The 21,607-nt window shown below is 39.4% G+C and overlaps 1 protein-coding gene across 2 annotated transcripts; it reads right to left on the bottom strand.

Moving 5' to 3' along the window:
* Positions 1–18,640: 18,640 nt before the first annotated feature.
* Positions 18,641–20,918, bottom strand: trim13 (tripartite motif containing 13). 2 transcript variants are annotated; one of them, XM_053328554.1, is made up of 2 exons: positions 20,886–20,918; positions 18,641–20,224 (listed from the first exon to the last, which is right to left on the bottom strand). In XM_053328554.1, exons 1-2 carry the CDS (start codon positions 20,916–20,918, stop codon positions 19,022–19,024), a joined length of 1,236 nt encoding a protein of 411 aa, XP_053184529.1. In that variant the 3' UTR covers positions 18,641–19,021. The 2 variants fall into 2 exon arrangements, with proteins under 2 accessions (XP_053184529.1, XP_053184530.1); XM_053328555.1 differs by lacking the exon at positions 20,886–20,918 and adding an exon at positions 20,307–20,861 and having other exon boundaries at positions 18,642–20,224.
* Between the last annotated feature and the right edge of the window lie 689 nt (positions 20,919–21,607).

Genomic DNA, 21,607 nt, shown 5'->3' with positions numbered 1-21,607 from the left:
ACTTTAAGCAAGGCAATTTATTTGTCATGGGATAAAGTAAAAGTAACGTTTGCTGGAAAAAAAAGGAATAATGTTACTTTTTTTCTGATAACATTTAAATCAAAAGAAGAGTGTTAGTGTGTGTGTGTGTGTGTGTGTGTGTGTGTGTGTGTGTGTGTGTGTATGCACACTTTTATAGCACCTACAAGCTATTGTGACCACCTCACAGTGTTTGTGCTAAAAAGAGGTCAGAGGTCTCTGTTGTGTTTTCAGGGTGACCTGCTAGTGACTATTAGCCATTGATAAATGTGATGTCCCACAAGTGTGCGGGCCGGACCCCTCCAAAGGGGGAGGTGTCATAACACGCCCCACACTAACCTCCTACCCAACCCCACCTCAACTATAGTGCACACACACACTCGGCCCTGCTGACAGGAGCACAAGGGGGCAGCTGCTACAGATGTCTCGTAGAGGGAGGGGGAGGGGATCCAAGGAGACATCAATGGAGAGTCTCTGTGGAGTATGGAGCTCTCAGCGGGGCTCATTGTGTTCTCTAAAGACCAAGACGAGGGAATAGGCCATGTTAATATAGTAAGCCTCGAGTCTCTTATACGTTGTTTCAGGGTGCTGCTCATTTATGCTGTTGGCTATTATATGTTCGTATTGTGTCTGAAGGAACTGTCTTTTGGTCTACACTAAATTCCTTAATGTTAGTTTCAATTTACAAAGGTTGATATTAACGACAAAATCATTAAAAAATAATCTTTCCCCTCACCATGTAAGTTTTTTAAAAAATGTTTCTTTAGTTTAGTTCAGTTTCAAAATTGGTTTGACTAAGTTAAGTCAGGGCTAGGCAACAGTGTACCATGGAGAACTGATCTGTGCATGTTCTCATTTCAGGTGATTTCACTGTATAGCACACTTTCAACCTGCTGGTGGCCTGCTGGTGGCTTTTGTTGGCATGAAAGCTGCAGACTGTCAGACATGGGTGTTCATTCCTTATCTAATTATTTTTTCTCTTCTGACTTCAAATCTTTTAACATCTAAGTGTCATTGTGTTCTCTTCATTTCAGTAATATAGAAGAATTCACTGCAGGCCTGTACTTTTGTAACTCTTAAGCACATTGTGAACTGAGCTGTCTATTTCCCTATCATTTGATGTGACGCAGTCCCATGTCTGGTGATGGTGTGAAGGGCCATCTTTTGAGTCACATGAGTGAAAATAAAGAGAAAAAAAATCAGTAAAACTCCTCCTTGAATGAGAAGCAGCTGAGTGTAACAGCCAACCATGCACGCAAGTCATCTAACATGAAATCAAATTACATTGAACTAAAACTGCCCCAGCATGGCAACTTTGCAGCCGGGCTGGCCTGCTGTGGCCAAAGACTACGATACATGACACTGTGGCTCTTGTTCAGCTTGTCTACCAGAATACAAGGGAGAGCTCCACTCTGTCTCAACCCTCCTAATGAAGAGATGCATTATGATGTGATTTCATTTGGGCCTGCAAAAAAGCTGCCGTGGATAACAGAGCAGTCTGAGTAGCATGGTTCATTTGTGTAGTGACATGTGACTTGTGTTTTCGTGAGTCATAAGGATCTCCTGCCTAATGGAAGGCAGTGTGTGCTCATGTGATGGTGACACAATGCAGGACGAACTGTATAGTATTCACCAGAGCTCAGCTTGGCTACTGTTGGCACAGCTAATAAAGATCCATGAGGGTCTTTTTATCTTGTTAATTTTTGTCATAGTGAAACTAAACAAACCACAATTTCTGTTCATGTTGCTGAAGACTTTTGGCTACAATGGTGACTGTGTCATCTCTTAAAAACTCTGGTACCTCCACAGTATATTAATCTGCCAGGCTGTAAGAACTGCATATGTGCATTTGAAGATATGAAAGCATGCGCACGTATGTGTGTGTGTGTGTGTGTGCATGTGTGATGTCTTTGAGTACTGCATCATGATCTTCCCTATGGTCACGGTGGTGTTTTTGCTGGCTCATCCCTGCCTCTCCACATGCCTGTTTAACAACACAGAGCTCCTCCTTACTGGCTTCCTGTCCAAACCAGTTTATCTGTAAACAAGTGTGTTTTTTTCCTCTCCGTCCCATTGTCCACACTACACCAGAATGCATACACAATGGGCGCCCTCTCTCTCCCAGTCGGCTTTTGTACTCAAATGTAAAAAACATTATGTTTTTACTACCAAACACAGCCATGAAAAACAAGTTATGTGCTTTGCATGAAGTGAAGATATATGAAAAATAAAAAAGTCATTAGAATGAATTTAAAAAAGTAATAAACGTCTGTGATTATGTAAATATTTTCAAACAAAAAAGTGTAAAACTGCCACTCTGCACTCAAACACACTCTAAAACTAACAGCAGGTTGTATCAGCAGTAATTCTTTTTCCAATAGCCAACTGACATAGCTGGTGAATATTATGTATTGTTATTATGAGTGCGTTGGGATGAAATGGCTGTCTCTGTTTATCTTGCCTGAGGTACACTATGCTACAGTAGATATGATAACTTGCAGGGTTATTGTGGCAGAGCCAAACCCGTCTCTGCTTTGGCCGTTGCGTGTACACTACAGTGGTGTGTGTGCTCGTGTGGTGTTGCCAAGCTAATCTTAAATCGAGAAGAAGTAGTTATGCCATATAATTTAGTTATGGAATGTGTTTCTTTTCAACGAGATATCCGAGTCCCTTTGAAAGGTGTGGAAAACAAATCAGTCACAAATTTTAAAAAAAATGTGGCAACTGAAAAGGAAACTTAATTAAAATTAAAATAGAGAGGGCAATATGATGTCACAGCAATTTAAGACTAGAGACAAATGTCTTCATGCCAACTGTAAAAAATAAACAAAGTTAAGTTGAGTGTCTTACAAACCCAACCCCACATTATCTTAGAGAAGAGCATAGAAGGAGAGTATAACTGCGGACAGAGCCTCTTTAGCTTACCAGCCTCTTTACCTCAAGTTAAAGCTTTTTGCTTTTTGTTGCTTAACATCGTTCATGATTTGGTTTACATCTCATTAAGAGTAATCTTGCTGATTTCTTTACTTCTTTACTTAATAATCCACATAGACCAGATGTTACACTCCTGTCATCTATGACTGCAATAACGTTTTATTTGACTGTCCTTTGTTTTTGATAAGCCTGTCACTCCAAGACAGGCACTATTGTGCAAACTGCAGATAATATGCAGTCTATGAACAAGGCACATATTTTGAATAGACTTACAAATAGTACCCATGTCAAGGAGGGTAAGAAATATTTTATTGCAATGTATTCAGCATTTTTATATTCTGTAGGACAATGTTTGTTTTGTTGTTGTTTCTTTTAACATAAAACTAATACATATTCATATGTGTATGTAATGTGCTGTTCAAAGGCTTTGTAAATGTCTATAGGCTAGCCTATATGTAAACTGTAGTGTGTGTACTGTATGTGTGCACATTTCAAAATGTGTTCTTATGCATTTTGACAAAAGGCATGTTAAAGGCCTCATTTTTATTGCTATAGGATGTCCATGGTAAGCAATAATCAGTTAGTGAAAGTGCAATAGCAGACAGCTGAAAATGTTGAATCTGGGTCATCTGGGTGAAGAACAGTATTTTAACCACAAGGCTAATTGCAACTCTCAGATCGCCATTGCTGTTATGCTGTGGATAAGTATGGAGCAAGCTTTGAAACCAGCCCAGTTCAATTGATACCATGGACATTTATCAAGTTTGAACTTTTAAAAAAGCTCAGCTTTCCAAGAAAGTCATTCACCAGTGCTGAGAAACTTTATGAATGATAACGTTTGGCATAGCACTAAGACAGGGAATCTGATGCTGACTGTAATATTTTTTATCATTCATATAATATTCATTTTTGTCTTTGAATACAGTGTGTCTACGTATCTAATATGACATCAGTATTTACTTTATTGCACTTCTTCTGTTTTCACACCAGGTGTTGGTGGTATATTTTTAAACCTATGAAAGCTCTATGGTGTTACAAATAGTGCAAAGGCATTACTAAGGATCGTTGCATTGATTTCAGTCCAAAACCCCTGTTTTGAACAAGTTTGCACATAAAGGTTTTCACGTTAGTGATTCCTGTAAAAGTCGTTGAGGGATCTAATCCCTCTCTCTGCTGAACGCTGCGTGGGCTGTGCAGATCATTCGAGAGTGCATTTTCACCGTCCAATCAGCGGCGCGAAGTGTCCGGCGCCGGCAGCCAATAGGAAGAATGGGAGGCTCTATCGAATTTGAATGAGGAGTGTATCTTTCGGCGCCATTTTCGAGTGAGCAGCGATTGCCTCAGCAGCTGCAGAGAGAGGATGCTGCGAATATAGAGAGCTGTCGCTAAGACGGGAGAGAAACCCAGCGCTCACAATTAAACTGCGCTTTTAGAGAGGGAATTCACGTAATTCCAACGGAAACACAGGTAATTGCAGCCACAAAATATTTAAATAGATTTTTATCGGACGGTATAAACGGGCAGGACGGCAGGAAAGACGTTACGTGGAGAAGAGGAGACCGACGGTGGCGGGGAGACGTTAGCCGTTTGTCCAGCTTGTACTACTCGTAGCTGCTAGCCTGCTAGCTTAGCGTGCTAACATAGAGAGAGAGAGAGAGGGATCTCTGAGTTTGCTGCGCTGTGACGGGTAAAAGGAAAAAGCGCTCATACAGCGGTCCGTTTTTATCCAGGAGGAGAGGGGGACATATAGGATAAAAGCCCGAATACACGATAATTTATTTTGTAAGGAGGAGACTCATGACTTAGGGGTTATGAATCAAAGTTGGACTATTATGGACTATTTTTTTTCGCATTGGAGCCCAGTTTTGAGCGGGAGGTGCAAAAGCTGCCAGGCTCGAGCAGCGGAGAGGCACAGTCGGCAGTGTCAACAAATGCACACGGAGCCCACACTGGTTTGGGAGGGGAAAAACTAAACCAGCGGGCTGGATAGACACAGTGCCTTTTGTGGTAACTTAATTTTTACCAAGCTTGTAAGCTAAGGTAGACTTTTTGTGTGGGCTGATAAATTACGTGTGATGTTGTCGCCGGGGTTTTTTGGGTTGTTAGACAGATTAGACAGACACAAATTTGTCCTGATATCGCTGGTTGACCTTACAGTCAGCCATGCCCTTAATAATAATGACGACAGGGTTTGTTTTATTTTCCTGTCTGTGTCGCAAAGTGGTTGTTAACGTGTGTTTGCAGTCTTACTGGTGACAGCCCTTGTGTTAATGTAAGTCCGATGGTCAGGACCAAATTATTAACTTATCCAACATTAAGTACACCCTTCATGTTCGCATCTGTTAATTGTTAAGAATATCCTTAATTAACGTTTGATGATCAACGTGGCTCTCAGCCAAGTGACAACAATCAGAGGTCGCAACTTCTGATTATTTAACTTTTATAGCCGTGTTAAACGCGAGACAAATAGCTGTCATAACCGCTAACGATGCAATGAAGTTGAATTACCGATAGTTTTTGTTAAAAAGCTTGGTCGTGGTGCTGATAGTTTCTCACGGTGTAATTTTAGGTTTTAACTTGATCGTAGTCTGATGCAGAGCCCTCTGTATCCTTTTGCCTTTTTTTTGCCTGTACAAGACTCCACTCTCTGTGCGCCCAGGACCCTGATTAAATTCAAGTATATTGAAGGAAAAAACGGACCTAGTCGTTAATTACTGGATGGGTTTGTGTTTTGTATGCTGCTCATCATGAACATGAACTACTTGACTAAAAAAGCATAAGAGAGGCTCTTTATAATTGTGCGTCTAAACCCGCCCCTTCTACTTCCTTCTAAGGAGAGATCGGTTTAATGTGTTACATAATATGAAGCCGTCATATCTTTTTCAGTGTTACATTTATTTAAACGAATACGTGTCCACATCGTCAAGTATCATATTTTAATGTATATACATGTATTTAAAAAAATCCTAATGGAAATTAACAGTGTTGAGAGCAGGAGACAGATTGTGGGCACCTCTGTCCATTTTCTCTGCAATGCCTTTTTTTTCTTTCTCTCTCTCTCTCTCTCTCACACTCTCTCTCTCTCTCTAGGCCCGTCACATCTGACAGTGTGCTAACTAATATCATTTTTCCAGGATTTGTATTTAGTAATACATATTTCGCAGCAGTAAGGGTAAGAGTTGCGCTTTCACTTCAATTAGATATGCATGACCGGAATGAATATGTAACTAAATTATATAGTCTTCAGCATAGTTGTCTTCTCTGAAATTGCAAATTGTACACATATTATTAATTGCATAGTATTTTAATGATAAAACCACCCACATCATATAGAAAGGTTTTGATTATTTGTTTTTTGGGGGGGTTGGGGGTATTTAGTTGGAGGAAAATTAGCAGATGAGAGAGATATACCTTTTACAGCCACACAGCAGAGCAAATAGGTGGAGGAGGAAGTTAATGTACTATAATATCTGATGTTTCTGACTGACAAGAAAATATTTTATGTTTAATGCACATTTAATATGCTCTATGTGGTGTACTTAAAATGGATGGGCAACTTAAATGTAAGCCAGGTTCACATTTTATTTTACACATGATGCCTTGTGAGCTGTCAATATGACAAACTTGCACTGTTAAAAAAGCCTGTTCATGATAAAATAAATAAGCTGCTTTTTGGTAAAGTGTCAAAAAAGCTATAAAGATCACTGCTGTGGAGAAGTATTAATTTTCACACCACCAGACAGAATGGGTGTGAAAGTAGTGTGTGGACAGTGTAATTATTCAAAGTTTTTTTAAATAGGAAGTATTCACAATATTTTGGATATTTCTACTCTGATGTGTGTATACTTAAAAATATTGATAAAATAAGGACATGTACCTGCTGATTTGGTGCTAAAAGTTTGTATAGTCTGTCTGCCAGTCCAACATCGTTTGAATTGAGCCAAATATCTTTTAGGAGCTAAGATAGGATGTCAAATTGCTTTAATACGATAGATTGATATAAATATTACTGTATTGTGGCTGAAGTGTAGTTTTTTTTTTAAATATCAAGGAAATTGTGATGGTTCACAGTGTCAGTCTATTTGTTAACAGGTGAAAAAAATCTTTAAAAAAACCATGTTAGACTGTACTTAATATTTCAGCAGAGAGAGGTGCATATGTGGCTATTAAAATTAAAATTGTATCCAATTTGGTTGTTGGAAGCAATCCTTTGTGCTCAGTTTTAAAATATCTGCTGCAATGTTTGTGCTCATGGCCGATATTTAGTTTTGTCTCACAAAATCTACCGATTTGAATTTGTTAGATGTAATCTGTAGACCGGAGGAGGTAGCACTTTGTCAAAGTGAAATTTTATCATCAACCATCTCTATTAACTTTTACTTACCAGTTGCTTAGTTTTACAATGTGTGTTTAATGTACTGATGCAGGACAAATAGATTTAAATATTTTACTCCTATTCTTTTTAAGATGAATTACAGAATTGTTGACACTGTCCCTGTGTGCAGTTTCTAAATTAGTACCGATGTATTTGAACAGTTTTTATTTTTGTAGTGTCACAGTTAAGCTCCATTAAATGCTACAGGTCTTTGTCTCTCCTCCGTTCTCTGGTATTTGCCCTTTTTTTTTACTCTCTTTGTAGAGCACCGTTGTGCTGCTTCAGACTGTTAGCATGACATTCAGTGACTCATCATTCTGTCTTCTCAGACCCCTCCGGCAAAATGGGCTCCCACCCCCATTTCCTGGTGAAACTGTGCCTCTCTTCTTATACTTGCTCACATGTGTTGTAGCCAGGCTGCAGAGAACCCCCACTCCTCTCTTCCTCCTTTCTGCACCACTCAGCACAAACTTTATAGTATTCAAATTCGCTGTGATGGGAACAGGTTTTCACAGGTCTTCTTGGTTGTTTTCCAGAAGTTGGCTTTGGTTTCAGTTTTTTTTGTCTGAGTTGCATTAAATAGAAGCTGTCAAGTGGTTTTATGTGCATCAGTTGTCTTGTCATTCTAGGTAAGCTTTAAGTTTTTGGATTTGTGATCTGTGGTAAAAATTATTTTGTATTTTGCATGATGCATTTAGTCATGAAGTTAAAGCTGATCAGACCGGTGGAAGCAGTGCAGCACATGAGGGTGCCAGGTCCCTGCATGCTTCTTAAAAGCATATGTTTTGCATTGCCTTTGATTTTTGCAAACAGTAGGTACTGCATCACTGTAGTGCACAGAGCTTTACACCTGTTTCACTAAGATAGGATTTTTTTTTAAAAAAACAGTTTATGGAGGTATCATTAACATTTTTTTAAATAATACGTGCTTAGCTGTGACTATTAGATGTGTGTATGTCACCACATTTTCAGCAGGTTGAAAAAAGTCCCAGGAATTTTGTGGTCTGCTAAAATAAGGTCATGTGATGTGAACCTTGATGTGTTTAAGGTGGCCCATTAGCAGCTTTAAAATTACTGGTAAATTTTTCCAAAGCTTATCTCTAAGAGTGTGATGTACTGAGCCTCTGCTGCTGCACTCACAAGTTAAAGTTACAGATTGTCTTATTTTGTCTTATTGTGTAGTGATGAAAGTGCTTGTTGAGTCTAAAAACATTTTAAAAAGTGGTAATTCAGGTTTTACAATGCTGGTGTGAATCTTCTGATTCATAATTAAATTTTTAGTGAGTAATATAATGACTGTAAGATTTAACACAGTAAGAAAATGTCTTGTCTGACACATGGTGGTTGCATTTCTACTGCACCAGTCCCCTCACACCCCCCCCCCCTTTTTCTTCTACCCGGCTGTGCCAAATTAACCCACAGTATTAATTTGTAAACCATTAGATTGGAAAATGTTTATATTGATCTTAAAATATTTGTGGCTGGTTTGAGGCTCTTTGTGCATTTCTGTTTTATTGCCCTTCACTTGGTAAGCAGGTGACACCTCACCCACTCCTCCCAGTCAGGCAGTGTGCCTGGGTGTAGTGAGACCAGACATTTTCTTACACAGAGTGCGACCACCGTCTTTGGGCTGTCTTTAAAGTGTGCCTAAAACAACTGACTTGGTGTATTGCCAGAAGTAATATGGGCGCTTATAATTTAGTATTTACAGCAGTAAGTAATGTTGGTGTGCTGGTGTGTAATTGTCACTGTACATATGTCAGTACTGTAGGTTTAATCCAGAAAGAAATGTGCTAAAACCAACAGAAATATATTAATGCCTGTATTTACATCGTCATTTATTTTTTATATGTAAGCCCTAACATACACACAAGCTTTAATACACTTTGTTTTATTTTTTTTAATTTAATTTAATTTTTTTCTGTGTCAACATGTAAACCCGGTCAACAGTGTGATGAAACTCTACTTCCTTGAATTATTTTTAGTAGGAGGACATTTTGTTGGTGATGTGTGTTTAACAAACATTTCTAACATTGTGAACCAGAGTTATGTTTGGCATTTGAATTAGTACATGTACCCAAAAAAACAAAACAACAACAACAACAACAAAAAAAACAGACGAGTATAGTGTATGTGTAATTGGTGCATGGGTGTGCCATTCAACTCACACTTTAGCTTTGCTTCCTCTTTTGCCCCCTTTGCTTATGTGTACATGCACACACACCAGCTTGGATCCTAATGCCAGCCTCACTGATGCTTCTGTAAGTACTGATTCATTGTAATTTGAAGGAAAAAAAGTCATTTGAAAGGTTGTAGTCCAAACTTAATCAGGTTAGGCAGTTGGTGGACTTTTTAAAAATAGTTTCATGCTATTGGTCAAGTGTAAATGAAGCCCTCTGGTCGGACTTTTGAAATTGCATCACAGTGTACTACTTTGTCTGCATCCTGTTTATTGCTGCTCTGTCTTTCGTGGCAGTAGGAGGAAGCTTGAGATGGCTCAAACGAAGTAGTAAATAACTGGATAGATGAGAAACGGATTTTCTGAGGAATACGTAATCAGCTGGAGTGCTGTGTTTGTTGAGGCAGATACAGTAATTGTGTGTTCAGATGAAATATTTCAGCAGACACTCTGTGGGTACTGGTGTATTTAGATGACAGCCATGGCTGGTGGTCATAGAGGAACTTTATAATGTGGTCCACACTTTCACTGGAAGTGGTAAAAAAAAAGAAAGAAAAAGGCTTTAACTATTCTTAAATTAAACCTTTGAAGACGTGCACGGCCCTGTTTATAAGACTCACTGAAAGATTCAAACCAGCAGACTGACACACTTCTGACATTTCATGTTAGGTGATTATTGTGCTCTCACCAAACCAGTGTCACATGGGCTGCATTATACTTCCTTTTTTGTTATTTATTCCAGTCAGAGGTTAATTTCCAGTACAGTTTTTCAAGGATTTTCTTGATTGGATATTGTGTACCTGTAATATGAGGAGTCCCACACTCAGGCCTGACAGTAAATAGAGGGGATGGTGTATACCTGTGACTCAGAGGTCAATCAGATATCTGCCAGTGAAATGGGTTTTAGTGTGTAGTTGATCCCAGGTACGTGTTTTCACATGATGTTACTGGAGTTTTCTGTAATTCATTTGACATGATACGGTTTGTGGCTTCCAGGGAATCCCAGTCACACCGCCTGCACTCTGCTGGGATGTTTTGCTGGGTGTGCAAATGTAACAGGTTTTTTTTTCCTAGGATTAACACATACTGTTACAGCACTGGTGTTTGTGAGTAGCAGAGTAGATCTTCTAAATAGCATCACTGGTCTTTAATGAACAATAAAAATGAGCGACACCCTCTTAGAGTATTTTTTATAAATGTGATTTTTCTCATCATGCATGAATTGGTTTTGTGTTTGCTTGTGTTACAGTGGATGTGTGAGGCTGTGTCCACGCTGTCCCGGAAGCTGATCAAACATTTTATCACACCTTCTAAAGTCGTGGCACAGCGGACATAGTGTATTTGTTGTGTGTGTGGGGGTGGGGGGTGGGGGGGCTTGCCAAAAGACACCAATGATTTGGCCAGCCTGAAACCTGGTGTTTATCTTGCTCAAATTTTCAGAAGTGATGGATTTGTAATTGTGAAGAGAGATAATTTGTTTGCATGCCAAAAGGAAAATCAAAAAGAGAGTCAGTGTGCTCTTACATTCATTGTAGTCTGGACTGATGGCTGAATATATTCTGTTTTCTGTAACTCATATAAGATTTTTATTGTTTGGCTCTGAAGCTAGGCGGTTATATTTGTAGATATTTAACTTGGGAGTAGTGTCCTTTTATGACCTGATGGCTGCAGATAGCTTCATAAACACAGTAAGAAACTCAAAATGTGTGTATGAATGTCACTCAGGCTGTTTTCAGCACATGTTGTCATTGTTGATCCTCCTTTAGTTTATGCAGGCTGAAGACAGTGTAACTCAGAACACTTGATCTGTGGAGGTGATGGGTTGTCATGTCCATGTCCCCATACCGATGGAGTGTAGGAGGTTACTTGACCTTCAACCTCTGGGTCAGGTGACTCTTTGAGGCCATTGTGCGGGGAGCAAATGTCGCAGGAATGGGTTAAACAGGCTGAGCATCAAAGGTGACATGTCCGGGCATGATTCCTTAAGGGAGAGGGAGAAAAATGGGGAGAGGTTAGAGTCACTGATGTGAATACTTCACCTGGACTATAAAGGAATGATCATCTCAAAAGGAAAATACACAATTTACCCGGTTTGTTCCTTTTTGCATATTTGTTATATAATTTACAGAATTGGACGAAGTACAATAGTTATTTCATGACCTCTGTTTGAGTGATATTCACCACTGTGATTCAGTACTGTCTCTGGCTCTGAGCAAATGAGCTGGAAAAAAAGGCACATATAAATGACACCAGATAAGGAAATGAGTGGGCAAATTTTAGTTAGTTAGTACGTTGTGTGTTTTCCCTTCACGCTGTGTAGATGCACTTTATGTGCTCCCTCATGTAAAGTGTGGAGGAGGGGTGTGTGAAGGCTGTTTTCAACATTAAATGTTGTCAGTAATTATATCTTTACAATAAGGGCTGTGCCTACCAATCATTTCCATTATTGATTTAATCCATTTATTTTTTCCTGATTTTTTTTAAATTAATAATTCAGTTGTTAAAATGTTAGAGTTTATGACAAATGCTTTTTCCAGAGCTAGTTCATGTCTTAAAATTTCTTATTTAGTCTGAAATGTTAAAACTGGTGATTGAATTTATAAATACAGAAAAATGTTAGAGAAGCTGAAATCAGCTCATGTTTGGCATTTTTATGTAACAATCTAATAACTGATAATTAAAATAGTTGGTTAATTTTTTGTTGATCACATAAATTCATTACTCACCACTTTCAGTAGTTGTCATTGTGCGCTCTGTTTCTGACTGATATGTGAACCCAGATGGCTCAGCACTAATAAAAGGGGATTTTGTCATGCCCCACAGATCTGATAATTATACACACTTGATGTGAAGTTGTAAATTAACAGCATCGTAAATGTGGTGGTTGATGACTCAACCATTAACCAAAATTTGTGCCAAAGATATTTCTGAAATGCTTCAAAACAATTGTCAAATTGGTGCTAGGTGTAAACATTAATTTGATGAAATCATTATTTTTCATGCTGTTAGCTGAGATGACATTTAATACATGTAGGGACATTTTTATGTTGTATAAAAATCATTATATGTGATTTCAAAGGTTCAGACTTCTACTCACCAATTTAAAAAAATAAGTGGAGCACTGCACTCATCCTACCAGCCGCCTGCAACTGTCAGGTGTGGCTGACCGTGGACGCCATTGATGCTCCGCTGATCTCTACTTCTGCTCACCTAACCGTCAACTGTAAACATTAATGTCCGTAAATAAAAATGACATGTATAATTTTTTAAGATAGAAATAATAATACTCTTAAAATACACAATGTGCATCTTTGAATTTCTGAAAACCCCCACCCCACCCATGTTTTATTGTCACTGCTGTCCTGCATGTACAGAGTATTAATAGATGTTAGAAGGCAAATGTTATCAATGTAGAGTCACAGTAGAGTAGATATGACGGAGGCTTTTAGAAAATAAATAGTACACACAGTGATACTTGTATATAATCATTGCAGAAGAGGTGAAGTTAATGAAGGTTCAAGGCAGCATTAAGTATAATAAGTAGCATGTCACTAGTTTTTAGATTAATTACCACCTTTTGGTCAGCTGCAGTTTAAGATTAGAGACCATTTTGAAAACTTTATTTTGGTGTTGGTGAGACACTGACACCCAAAGTTTCAGTCAGATCATTTCATAATGTTTGCCTTCTGTTCTCCTGCTCGCAGCTTTATCACCATGTGACAAAGATTTCACCATAACCAAAGAATAAAAGCAACAACTTGTTAATTGTTACCTTCCTCAAATATTTTTTTTTATTAGTCTTCTTGCTCTGAGCTGCACTGCAGTAGTTAATGTGTGTGTGTGTGTGAGAGAGAGAGCGAGAGCATGCTGTTGGTGTCTTTTTGGAAGGAAACTGTTAGATGTTATTAGCTCAGGCCATCAGATCCATTTCAGACCAAGGTCATAATTACAGGTCCATTGAGACCTCTAGTGGCAACATAATCGTTTGACCCAATCTCGTACTGGAGTGGTATCAGGATACAGTTGTTTAAAAAAAAAAAACAACTGCAGGTTTAAGAGTCTAAAATGTTCACTACTGTGACAGCCTAAAATGTCTCGCTACAAAAGCAGACACATTTTTGTCTTAAGTGAAAAAACTACTTTTTTATGCCTCTCCTGTTGATTCCTTAAATGGGCCAATTCTGTTTTTCACTTGTTTCCCCCCCCCCCCTTTAAGTCAAAGTGCGAGGTCAGCTGTTTAACCACGCCTCTGATGCTGATGGAGATTCGGTCATTTCAACATGTAAACAAGATTTCCGTAGTGGCAAACTGGGGATTTGTGGTCTAATAACTTTACACCCATGTGCCATTAAAAGAGGTGTAAGTGCATTTTTAAAAAACCAGGTGCTTGCTCCTCCAGGGTGACATGGAAGCCCCTCCCTCCCTTTCCTTTTTAATTTTTGCCTATTTTTTTGGTGTGTGTGTGTGTGTGTGGGGGGGGGGTTAAGTACAGAGATTTATCTGAGATGCACACTAAAGGTTACAAAGATATATTCCATTGTATTCAGCTGAGAGTGCTCAAATTCTGAAGGAGAAACCATTTTTGTAGCTCAGACAAAAAAGATCTCACGTCACAATTTGACATATATGGAGTACTTGTCAATAACACTGATGTACGTTATCAGACAGATCACAATATATTCAGTGGCACATTTACTCCTTTAGAAAATTAGAGATTTATTCTGACTCATGCAAAATACATGGTGCACCTTCGCTTCCTGTTTTCACAGTGCTTGTCTGACACAAACCATCGTGAATTATTTTACCATATTAGTGTTGTAAAACTAACAATGTTTGGAGCATTCGCCACGCTACTAAACCATTTCACCATGTCAAGAATGTAAAATTGTCAAATGCAGTTTTTCCTCCTAATAGTTTTAAAGTTATGCAGCTACAGTCACTGCCAACAATTCTACTGTTTTTACTAAAATGCAATCACATTATGTTCAAGTTGTGAGTGGCTCCAATTCTTGGACTCAACATGCGAAATGATTTGAGTACACTGTATAACCAGTATGTGGACACACATCCCTCAGATAAAACATGATGGTACTTCAACTGCTCCCAATGTTGTGGCAATAGTTTGGTGAAGGCCTGCTCATGTTTTTGTGTTTGTTTTTTTTTGTTTTTTTTACATGAAATGGTTTTATGAATTTGGTGTAGAAGAAGTTGACAGGTCTGCAAAGAGACCTGACTACAATCCCGTCAAATAGCTTTGGTATGAATTGGAAGCCGACAGTGAGCCAGGTCTTATCATACAGCATCAGTGCCTGGCCTCACATTGTGGCTTAATTGGTGCAAATCTCTGCAGTGAGCTTCCAACATCTTATGTAAAGTCTTCTCAGAAGAGAGGAGGCTGTTTCATCAGCATATTAATGCCTATCATTGTGGAATGATAGGGTAATACTCTAGTCCACATAGTTTTGGTCATAAAGTGTATTTTGATGCTTAACATTGCATTTGATGAGGTTGACCATCTCAGAATCACATTAAAATGTTCTTTTGTTGTTTGTGTGTTTCAGATGGAGCGCCGGCTTCAGAGTGGAGAGACCACTGCACAAGAAATTGATCAGCTGGATATCTTTAGGTAGATAAATGATAAATAATAGGAGTACCCATCTGTGAACATGTGCTTTGGACTGTAAACCTGGAGGATGAAGAGGGAGCAAATCACACAGAAGTGGAGGAGTTTATGCGGGGATGATGGCCGCTGTTCTGGCGATGCTGTAGCAGCACGGAATGGTTTGTGGGTTACACTGAGATGCAGGCCATACTGTGCTGCCTCAGTAAAGCCTGACTACGCAACCTGGTCGCCTGGAAGTTCTCCAACCTGTTTCCCTTATTCTGTGACTAATCTGTCTCATTTACTGGTCGCTTTACTGTAGCAGCACGTAAATATTGGAGTTAAGACTCTAGCTGAAGCCTCCAGTATTGATCGTGCTGCTGAAGCAAAGCTTGACCACTCACAGCCTGTGCAGCTAGCCACTGAGTGGATTCAGACCACTGTGGTGGTACCCAACATGCTTACACTAGGTACATTGTTTTCTTTACTTAAACCTCAAACCCTGTTTCAGGGTGAACATTTGAATACATATCACAGTTTTGTCTGCACACTTGAAGAAATAAAAATGTTAAGTGCCTTTTGTCTGTAATGTGTTTTGAACATAAAATGACAAACCTGCTGTTGAACAATTTGCTGTTCCATTCAATATATTGCGCTTTTTAAAATTCTACTAAAATTGTAGCTTTTGCTGACACTGACAAACCTTTCCGGTTTTAAATAGAAGCGCTTTTTTAACAGAAGATAAATGAGGCTCATGCTGGCCTGCCCGGCCTCACTGTAGCCGCTCCCGGGATGTCCGGCCTGTTCAGAGACACTACGGAGACAGATTTACTGCGGATTAAAATCACTACAGCCGTTAGCCTTATTGGTATTGCATATACCAGAATTCATGTTGAAAGGCATTCAGTTTATAGAAAATAAGGATTTTTTCCCCTTTTGAAAACATTTTAAGTCTGATTTATGCTTGGCTCCCGCCCTGCACCCTGACGGTATTTATTATCGATGCTCATTTATAACGACCCAGTCGTTTTAGATTATTGTATTATATTATGACTTCCTCATGACTACAAACCTGTGATGATGAATTTTAATATTCGATTAAATAACCCTGCGTTGCTGTGAATAATATGGTGTCCCGTCAAATGGCGTAAGACCTGCATTTTAGGCGCTGTTCAGTGCGAGCGTCTTGAAGACCTCTCCGTTATAAAACATGCGATGGCGATCATTCTAAATCACACTCCTAATAAAAATTAAGTTCAGGTTATCTTGTAGGCCTATGGGATGATATGGCTCCGTTGGTGAAGCTCTGGCTTTCTATTTTTATTTTTTAAAACAATACAGGCTTTATGCGAACTGTAAAATAAAAAGGTTTCAAATCAGGCAAATGAAGACAAGGAAGCTGGCGGAGTGTGTTTGCGTAAAAAAATAGTTTTCTACTGACAAAATTGTATTGAATTAATAACACATTTATGACATGATTTATTTACTTATGGGTTATTTTTTTCATAGTGACCACGGATCTTTGCTGATAAGGTGTCTTTATCGTAAGGCCTCACAATATTTTGCCTTAGACTGAACAAGCGCATATTGTGGGACTCTCCTACTTGGCCTTGTGGGCCTTTTTTAAATGATAATTCTACCATAAATATAAATAACTAATAATCGGGTCATTTGATGAAGGTGGAATTAATGCAAAACGATATTAGACAGAGAATGGGGATTTTTGCGGATCTTAGATCATCCTTTAGACCAAAGGTGTTTATTTTTGCAAATGGAGAAATAATTTAATATATTGCATGACTTTAAGGCTTTAGTTGTTATTTTAAATAAAATAAAAAACAATAGTTTGAACATTATAACGTGCGTTTTTTCATAATTCAATGGCTGCTAGATGAACTGAAAAAAATCTGTAAATATTAACAGCTTTAACATAATTCATTATCAATAATTTGGGAAATAAGTAAATATATGCAGCTTTTTTCTAAGTGATCTAAATTAAATTTAAAGTATGTTGGACTATTTGGCGCATTTACAGAAAAAAGTGAGTCTGCACACAGTACATCAAAATGTGGAGCCAGTCTTGGTTCTGTGGCCTGAAATCTTTTTTTTTTACACCTGTTGTTAAATTTTCATATTTCTGCCGTTTAACATTAATAATCACAAGCTTTTATATAGGCCTATGTGTTGCATATTTTAATTATCTACAATTGTAGAATAATTTTGGACAGTCATCGGTAGGATTTATTTGCGCTCGTAGCCTATTTTTGTAAGCTTTTTTTTTTATATAAGTAAAATTGAGTAACGTGTAAAAGTAGTACTATAACACTGGGAAATAACATGGAAATAGATGCATCAATAACATTAATATTACAATTTGACTTTAATAACCATCACACACGGTGTGCAAAGTGCGGGGCCTGATGTCCTTAGACACTGGATACACTAAATGGTATATTCACTGGATACACTAAATAGTCTATTCACTCACACATCTGGATATGTATTAGCCTCCATTGATGCAGTAAATAATGACTTGAAGTTAATTTTGTATTAATCCTCTCGATCGGCCTATTTTTGATATAAAGTGTTTGACCGTGCGTCCTTTTACAAGTTTCTCATGATTTGGGTTGACTTCACCTTTTATAGGATAGGCTATATTTACATTTGTGTGCCATTACAATTAAAATATTAATGTAGAGTTATACTTGTGTTTTCATCCTGTGTTTGCCTGGCAACAGTGGGCTATATTTACAGTACATACATGTAAATGCGTGCTGTGACGTACATCCTGAATTATGGTCAGTGCTGACATCACGGATTCACTTTGTGGTCTGATCTGAAGAGTGATTTTTTATTTTTTATTTCTTTTTCAAAATGCATCTCATTTCAGGAGATAAAAGACATAAAGGGATAACTGATCAATGCACAATTCACAGTTTGTCCGTTTGCTTTGACCTATTTTAAGGACCACTGTTGATCGTGCGCCAGGGATCTCGCTGAGCTATCCAGAATTTAAACCCATTTTAATAACTTCCATTTGCCCGCACAATTGCATTTAGATTTCAGGCTTCAAAGCCAGTTTTCTTCAAACTTGAATGCATAAAAGAAAATGGACCTGCACTGTACTTTTATTTATTTTTTAGCAGGCAGCAGATGTTTGACTTTGTAGACCGGACAAGTCACGCAACGAATGACTCACTTGAACATACGCAAATAAATCTTGTGTAGATATGAAGTGACATCCTTGTACCTCTATTGTTTTTAATCAACGCCGTCAGATGAGACACAGCTGTCAATTTGTTAGCTTTCATGAAAACATCATATCACAGGACAGTGTGTTTTTTCTTCTCTTGCACTGTGTCTGCAGCCTGCTGAATATTTCACACAGGCCCTGTTATGCAACGCTGGTAACCTTGAAGAGGTTGCAGCATCACTGCTGCGGACGCTCTCTGTGAGGAAGAGACCAGAGATCACACTGTGTATTTCTTTTATTACTCACTAGCTTGGGTCATTAGCTCGCTTGTGTCCTAAAATAATTGCTAGTGTTCTTTGGGCTAACGCACTAAATGAAAACAAACATGGAAGTGGCTTTAATCTCTTTTTTATTTAACAAGATAATATGGTATAAAACTACCATAGCATATTAAAAAAAGAATAGATAGAGTATTCGGGGAAAATAATCTAAATTTGTATTTATATGTAACGTGGATGTAGGGTTTTGATTGTATGGCTTCATGATGGATGGAGATTGTGCCCAAATAAGGCAAGAACGGAAGACGTGGTAAGCAATTAAGTAAAACGTTTCCATATTTTCTGGTGCATCTATCCTTCACTGTTTTTGCGCACCTTATGGGCAATTGTGCAAAAAATGTAGTGCTGAGAGTGGATGGCAGAGGTGGCACAGGCTTAGTAGTTAAAATAGCTTACAACTGCCAATAAAATTGACAGTGGAGTCAATAAAGTTCACGATGCATTCCTGACCTGCACCCATTAAACTCATGTACATGTCAGTCATTTCCCGCAGGTACACACCAGTGTGGGTCAAGTGTGAGGAGACCGCAGAGATAAATGGTTCAAGTTGCGAGGGAACGTATGCTGCGAAGTTGTGAGGCTGCAGCAGGAGCAGTGTTGGCAGTAACAAACTCATTAATAAGGTGATCCATCTGCGAGCCGCCATCCGAGAGCCCCCCGCTCGGTACGAGCCATTCTCATGGGGGACCGAGATCTTGTCCACTTCTCTGAGCCTCAGTGAGTCCCACTTTTTCACATCGAAATTACGCACGAGAGGACCGGCGTCCATGTCTTTACGAGAGGGCAGTGGGGTATCCTTCAGGACCCGTAGCTTCTGCCGAAACTCCTGCATCTGCTGCAGGAAGCACAGGGGGTCGGAGACGCTCCTGAACGACTCCGCGATGCTGAGCGCTCGTCTCTGCTCATCCAGCGCTGCGCTCAGCTTGGTGATCTCCGGGTCGTACGCTTGCATCACCACCAGCTTTAGTGTTTCAAAATCGCAGAGGATCTCATTCTTTTTGCATTCGAGTGCACCGATGAGTTTGTCGAAATAGTCTGTTACTTTCTCTGCGTCCGTGTTCACCGACTGAAGCGCCTTTTTCTTACTGGCTTGTAGTGTCTCCAGGCAGGACAGAATATCTGCGCTCTGCCAGCTCTCCGCCCCCTGAAGCAGCTCTTCAAATGCATCTTTTTCCCGTTCATACGCCTCCTCCAAGGAGCAAAATTTATGCCCTTTGTGGTCACCGGTTGTTGCGCAAAAACCACAAATGAGTTTTAGGTCGGTGGCGCAAAATATATTAAGAGGCTGACCGCTATGTTGTTGACAAACAGACATCTTAGGCAAAACCTTTATTTTGCTGAACTTCTCCACTATTCCGCGCAGTGAATAGTTGATCTGCAGGCTGTTTGCGCCGTTATGAGGGGTCTCTTTGCGGCATGTGGGGCATTTGAAAGGTGTTCTGTAAGCTGGACCTCGGTTCCCCTCCAAGAGTCCTTCTAAGCATTTCTTGCAGAAGCTGTGTGAGCACAGTAAGACCCGTGGATCCTCGAAGAGACAGCAGCAGACTGGGCACGTAAGTTCCTCTTCTAGCTGCTCCATGGTATCCTGTAAACACATCATCCAAGCGTCAACGAAAGCCCAATAAATCAGCACTTCATGAAATAGGCATCACAATAATAATACGCACCCACACTAAGAGGGGATGCTGCCCCGTAAGGGTGCAGGCAATACATTACACACGAAAATGTAGTAGCATCGCAAAGGATACAGGTTTCATTTGCAGTCATGTTCCAGCTGTGTGTGGAGTATTCCCATCCTGAAAGTGAAACTGGCTTGCATCGCTGTGCCCGCGTAAAAACATAAATGGTGAAAGGTTGGCATGAGCTGTGCCAAATTCTCCGTTTGCCCATCTAACGTAAAGTATCATCCTGCTTGTATAATGTCTTTAACCCCCCGTCTGCAGGCGTTGTAAGAAACTTGCAAACACTTCGCAAAACCAGCCAGGCTCAAGTAAAAAATCACTAATCACTATGAACGCGGACTACAGCAAACGATTTTGTCCCAGATGTATTGCAAATTTAGCAGGAAGTTGGTTAGCTTGGTTGAGCCCTACATTACAGCCGCCTAACCAATCCAGTGCGACAAATTATCGACAGACTGAGTTCGCGGTGGCGTTGCTCCTGTTGGCAAGGTACTGAAGGAGGGCTGTGACAGATTTTGCAAGCGCATAGTAACATGCAACTACTGGACCAAAAGAATCACTCACCAGCTGCTTAGACGCACAGTGCAACGCAATCATGGCGCTTGTTGCTGTGCAGACTTCGCCCTTTCCGGGTGTAGAGTTAACTGTTTCAGTGGCGGACCGAAAAATAAAAAAAGAGTGATTTGTCTCCATTCACACACAGGTGCACCGTAGTGTTTAATAACATGCCGCTGACATGAAAGTGACCGGTGTTTGGAGTATTTTTGGACAGTTTAGATTTGAGCATTGGGGTGTTTACGTTTTTGTCCCCGCTGAGTAATTTGCAGAGGATCCCTGCCAGCGGGATGGGGGAGGGGCTGTTGCTATGCAAAACATTACAGCGTGAAAAACTGTCGTCAACTAGGTTTTAGTCCCAGCTTGGCATTAAAGGTTTTTACACTGCCCCACTTCAGTTGCCTGTTTGGCTATTTGTCAATACTCATATGTAAACTGTTAACATGATTAAAATGTGCAAGTGAAGGCGCCCAGCTGCATTATAACTGATATAAATGTAAACTGTTTAGCACTGAACAGATAAATGCCAGCTTATGGGCACCATGAGCAATTAGAAACCGCGAAACTATATCATACACCAGCAATTCTGTATGTATATCAATTGTATTGACAACCACAGGGTGCTATTCAATTATTAATGGCAAATTCAGCATGCGTCCACTACATAACATTTGATATACTTTTCCAAAAGTCACTTTCTATTCACTTGTGGTTATGTAACATCGATATCC

This window comes from Scomber japonicus, chromosome 11, assembly GCF_027409825.1.
Source record: "Scomber japonicus isolate fScoJap1 chromosome 11, fScoJap1.pri, whole genome shotgun sequence".
Lineage (NCBI taxonomy): Eukaryota > Metazoa > Chordata > Actinopteri > Scombriformes > Scombridae > Scomber > Scomber japonicus.
The sequence above is the reverse complement of the archived record's forward strand: the minus strand, read 5'-3'. Positions and strand labels throughout refer to the sequence as shown.